The 6,000-nt window shown below is 38.1% G+C and overlaps 1 protein-coding gene across 2 annotated transcripts in view; it reads left to right on the top strand.

The window, feature by feature from the left end:
• The first annotated feature begins 2,389 nt into the window (after positions 1-2,389).
• abcd4 (ATP-binding cassette, sub-family D (ALD), member 4) overlaps positions 2,390-6,000 on the top strand; it is a 37,767-nt gene continuing 34,156 nt past the window's right edge. The window contains exons 1-2 of one of the 2 annotated variants that reach the window (XM_051919866.1): positions 2,390-2,972; positions 3,335-3,453. In XM_051919866.1, coding sequence (XP_051775826.1) covers positions 2,944-2,972; positions 3,335-3,453 — 148 coding nt within the window. In that variant the 5' untranslated portion in view covers positions 2,390-2,943. The remainder of the gene's footprint in view (positions 2,973-3,334; positions 3,454-6,000) is intronic. The other variant, XM_028821253.2, reaches the window with a different exon arrangement.

Here is a 6,000-nt window from a genome sequence, read left to right as displayed (position 1 = left end):
GAATGGAACAACATTCCTCTCCCAAAGGTCTAGTAACTGATCTCCTCATCACTCTGATGAACCGCTCTGGCCCCTTCATTTTTAAGAGTGATCATATCTATTTAAAATCTGCAACCATTGTTGCTATAGGTTCGGTATCTAATATTGATCCAAGACCCCAAAATGTATTGAAGATATTCCAAAACATTGTGCTCAGGACCTGAAAATAGCAGCACACTGAGAAACAAAAACAGGGAAAAAAAATCTCCATTTAAGGCTAGAGCCTAATTTTGGGTTTTAACACCAGTAGAACATTGAAAACAGTAGCAAGAAATGTTTCTTAATTTGGCTGTCCTTGCTCAAGCTGTGCACCCCCCACCCCCCCAATATCTCGTAATATTCTTACATATATTGTAGCTTGTGTTTAATTCAGTATTTATTTCAGTATTTCTTGCCCTGCCTTGCACTTTGTTTGCTTATTTGTATTGTTTGTCTTATATTAATCTCAGGTGTGTATGTATAAATTGTATATATGTCTCTCATGTATTGTAACTATACTTGAAGAGGCATCAAAAAAATTGGGCCAAATTCCTTGTATGTGTTGTAGCAGGCGGCCAGGAGCCTTGCCTGGCCGAGATGCCTCCACACTGGGAGGACCAGGGAAGCAAGTGTGGCCAGAGCGTTATCTCCCCCGGGACGCTAGATGGCAGCCCCCCTGGGTTGCAGCGGTGCCTCTGACTCCCGCAGGGCTTCATGGGAGATGGAGTTTGGTGCAGCTCTGTTGGAATCCATGGCCAACACCAGGGGGTGCTGCAGCAGGATCTGCTGAGCCCTTTTGGCCAGTTCTTCCACCACACCTGGAAGTGCTGCGAGAAACTATGTCATCAAGAACCTAGAGCAGTTCCGGGTGCAGTATAAAAGGAGCCAGCAGCCACTACTTGAGAAGCCAGAGTCGGGAGGAGGAAGACGAAGCTTGACCGGAGGAGAAGAGAAAGAGAAGGAAGACTACTGTATTGTGTTTGTGCTGTGCTGTGCTTTGGACTGTGCTAGATGTGTGGGGAAACAGAAAAGAAAAAAAATAAAATGTGTGTGCCTTGCACTTGTGTCCCATGCTTGTCTGTGTCAGGTTGAGGCGGCGGTGCCAGCCTGGAGATCCACAATGTGCATACTTGGCCAATAAATGTGATTCTGATTCTGACACAGCCAAGTCTTAACAGTATTTCAGAACCAATGTTGAAAAAACATCCAAGAGTGTGGTCATTCTGCTGAGTGGACCCACTTAGAACTTAAGAGAATGAAAAGAACATAAGATGTTTGACAAACAAGCGGAGACCATTCAGTCAATGAAGCTTGTTTGTTTAGGTAACAGCTAAACTGTCCTAATATCTCATCCAACCACTTATTTAAGCTGTCAGAGTTTCTGCTTCAACTACATATCTCTGTAGTTTGTTCCAGATTTCCACAACACTTGCATAAACATGTTCATCCTGGCTCCAGTCCTAAACGCATGGACCTGGTTACTCCCCTATGCACAGCTTCAAGTGCTGCTATGTCTTTTTTGTAGCATAGTGACCAGAATTGTACACAGTACTCTAGATGTGGTCTCACTAATGCATTATATAGTCCGAGTATAATGTCCCTTTATTCATATTCAATCTAACAGTTTCAATCTAACATTTGTTTTACTTTTTAACAGCTTCTGCACATTGCTTAAATAATGAACATGTTGTGTCAACATAAATCCCAAAATCCTTTTCAGTGATTATTTTCTTTTGCCCACATGTAGCACTTTGCTTTTCACGTTGAATTGCATTCTATGTTTGCCCAGTTCTGAAGCTTGTCCAGGTCTTTATGTATTATTTTTGTTGCTTCTGCCATTACTCCAATATGAGTGTCATTGCCGAATTTTAAGTTTTTCAACTACACAGGAATCTATGTCATTAACATAAATCCGAAAAAAAGTAATGGTTCAAAGACAGACCCCTGAAGAACTCCAATAACGTCGTAATCCCACGTGGCGCAGTCTCCTCTTATCTGCACTCTTTCTCTCCTGCCAGTTAACAAACCTAATATCAGGTCTTGTATGTTATCTCTAATGCTTACTGAAAATTAAAACGTTTTCCACTATGCTAAGATGGTTAATTACATGTGCATTAATTAATAGATGGAAAAGGCTGAATCAGAAATTTGATTAACGGGACAGTAAAAAAAAAACAAGTCGATTTTACCGTTAACTGGCAGGGGGCAGACGCCGTCCAGCAGAAGCACCCTCTCTTTACCATTCTTCGGTGTCACACGACCGGCAGCGACCATGTGTGTCTAAGCTCCGCCCAGTTGTTTATGAGGCTGCTCAGTAACCACGTGATTTCCACGTGACTTCCCAGGCTCGCCGTGCGGATAAACCCTAATTGCACTGACAGGAGTTGCAGGCACCTTGTGTGGTCGCCCTTTCGACGCCGCGTGTAGTTCTGTTGGAGTTTGGTGGAATACTGAGGTGTTGCTGTTCGGATTATAGTACGCAGAGAGACATTGAAATGCTGTATTCCTCGCTGTCTTTTGCAAATGTGCTGTACGTGTGCGTAACCTGTAAGCAATACGAATAGGCACCAAGAAAGGTTTTTCAAACGGGCAAACAGAAACTTGTTCCTTGCAGACACCTAACTAGTGTACAGAATGTACTAAAATTGCGACAGCCAATATAAAACTCAGTACACATGCTCCCGAAACCTGGCACTGCTGGCAGTTCATCTTATAAGTCCTCTGCTGACCTAAAAATTTCCGACTTCACAAACGCTTAGAAGTGAGCGGTTTTTGCACTTCTATGCGGATCGCATCTGTTGTTGTCACGTGTAGACAAGTTCCGGGCACGCCTTCTATACCCTCGAACGTGTCACCCTTGCACTCTGTCATGTGCTTTCCTATGGCAGCGATAATCACACGTCCCCATTGCACAAGTAGATCACGATGCCACCAGTGGGCAAAAGGCTCCAAAGGTAAGAAGTACTGGTCGGGAAGTGTTATTTTGTGAATCGCAGGATTCTCCAATAATTCATGTATATGGATACAAAGGGAAAACGATGGATTTCCTGTTAGCTAACGTTAAGAACGATACATATGCCAATTTCACAACTCGCTTAATCTTAGGAGGGTCGCAGGAGTCTGGAGCCATATCCAGCAAGCATAGGGCTTAACATAAGATGCGAATTCTCTGTATGTTCGGCGTTGTGTTTATGTAATTGTACCAGTATACAGAAATTGTAAGAAGTTAATTCGTGCATTCGTGATGTGCTTGTACTTCCCAGCGCTTTGATTTCTTCAGTTATACAGTGTTACCTTTGTATTCTGTGATCTGCAGACCCAGACTGGACAGGCAGTTTCTGAGAAGATTTTGTAACATTCAGAAAATACTTTTTCCATCATGGACGTCTCAAAATGTGCTGATGTTTGCAACTCTCCTTTTTGTTACTTTATGTGGTAAGGATTTATGAAGTTTATTTTAAAACATTTTCGTTGACTTTTTAACATGTATTTGATTGTTTGACAGCTTGGCATATTTTCCTAAAACTACTTTTAAAAGCACAACATTACAATTGTAACGTTTTTCTAAGATCTAAGAAGTGTTAGGATAAGTCGCTTGATTACTGCAATTAACCTTTTCAAAAGGTAATTCAGAGAATTAAATCAGACAAGTGCAAGCAGATAGGGTATGAAAATGTTTTCATTAGTGCCCTTACTATGCACCTTTATATGCTGTATCCAAACACTACAGCACACTTCTGACTCTAATCAAGGTTCAGCAATGCATTCGGATAGAACCTTATAGCAACATTTGTTTTATGGTGTTTGTGTGCCCATGTCGAGGGCTGTCTTTAACGTTTTTTTTTTTGTTTTTTTCACATCTCCATACTATCTGACTATTCTAGACCAGATGGCATTTTATTGTAGTACTAACAGGAAAGATATAGTGAAAGAAATTTCATTTAAATACTTATCTCCAAGTTTTAAGATGCTTATATTATGTGCTCATAGAAAAGGATTTCTTTAAACATTAATGCCTTGATTACTCACCTTTTGCACACACAAAGCTGATACTTAAGTTAATCAATTTTAGATAGTTTGAAATCTCACATCCCCACTGTCTAAATCAAGGCAAATTTACCTCAATTTACTCTTGGAAATAAGACATTTTATTAATTTTTCTTATTAATGATCACTGTTTATAAAAACTCTACAAATTATTCAAGCTGTTGGTGTCATCTCATTTTTTTTACAATGATGGAGTATACAAATTGCACCTGTTCAGAAATTTAGTTATTTATTAAACACCAAAAATAAAAAAAGCATCTTTACACATGTTATTAAGAACTCAAACATCTGTAAACTGCTGCAAGTCACAGGTCATCTAACCTTCTGACCCTTCACATGCATTTGTATGACTATAGGGCTACACTCCAAAGCATTATATGAAGATATGTGGCTGACTCCTTACAATTTCCTTTCCAGCACATGGTTTCACCTGACTCCTGGGGCCTCTTTAACCTCTTTGCAGCATGCAGAGTCTTCTAGCTTCCTCTAACCGAACAGCTAATGTTGAATATGCCCTCCAGCATGGAGGTTTCCACAGCTCATTCCGTCTATTCATGGTGGTTTTCAGAGGCATTTCTATTTAAATCCATTGCCCAACCCCATGAAAAGAACCTTCCAGAAGCTGTGGGTAAAAAAGGAACTTCTCTGGAAAGTTTAGTCATTTTGGTAGCTAGCTCCACCCCATCTGTAAGTTTTAGTTTGCTAGTCTGTTGCATCTGATCTGCAAGATGTTTAATCCATACAGTGTGTGTATATATATATATGTATGTGTATATATATATATATATATATATATATATATATATATATATATATATATATATTATTTATGATATGTCGGACTCTGAAAAGTAAGAAATAGGCATTATCTTTAGAAAAAATCAATTTATAATTACATTCCAAATAAATTACTAAGTATAGTAAAATCAGATCAAAATAGCTATCCATTTATTATTCTTAATCATACTCAAATAATAACAACTTTTTGTAAAACTTTTGTGAGCTTCACAAGAGCAAAGATCAAAAACAAAATATAAATATGATACATCACCATAGAACAACTCTTATAAAGCTGCTGTTTAATTACAGTACATTGATCTGATAACAATGCCTACATGCAGGAGTAAATTCCTTTGAAATAATTACCACATCAGGTAAGCTGGGCATCCATGTATTTCACAATGGAAATCTTCCATTTGCCTCTATTTCAAGGCCTAAGACATGGACAAGTAAATATAGCAATGGTCTGTAATTAATTACTACAGTAACACCTATAATCCTATGCAAAAAAGGAGACAGTTACACAAATTTGGAAAATATTATGTTCAAACATGTTCATATGTTAGCTAAATGCTGTATTCTTATGCTTTGTGAACTTAAATAAGAAAAACTAATAAATATACTGTAGTTAACACTAGCAGGTGAGTTTATACACAAATGTATGGAAACATGTATATAAACCTCCTGGTCCTAACCAGGTCAATATTTATAATCAAAAGTAAACACAAATACTCCCAATAAACCAGAGAAAATATAAGAAAAAGTAAGTCCTATAGTTAGGACTTGTTAATATGAGTAAATAGAGCCAAAAAAGTAAGAATTCTATGACTTACATTAGTGAAACATCAAGTTCCTTAGAAGTAAAATAACTTAAGGCAAATATAAAGGTAATGTGTAAGTTTTAGGAAGATTTTTTTTTCAAAGGCATTAAGTAAAATTTACAGCAAGCAGGTTTATATATTAAATCGTTAAGACCCCCTTTTTTTTTTTTTTTTTAAACAGGCGTTAAGCCTATAAATCTATATAAAGGTAATTCATTGCTGTGTGGTGGTCTCCCCTTGGCAGGAATGTAGCCAGGAGTTGATTTCAGAGAGGATGAGCAAGTATGTCAGTAATTTGGGACTGTCATAAAATATATTTAAAGGGTGTTGCATA

This window comes from Erpetoichthys calabaricus, chromosome 16 (genome assembly GCF_900747795.2).
Source record: "Erpetoichthys calabaricus chromosome 16, fErpCal1.3, whole genome shotgun sequence".
Lineage (NCBI taxonomy): Eukaryota > Metazoa > Chordata > Cladistia > Polypteriformes > Polypteridae > Erpetoichthys > Erpetoichthys calabaricus.
The sequence above is the reverse complement of the archived record's forward strand: the minus strand, read 5'-3'. Positions and strand labels throughout refer to the sequence as shown.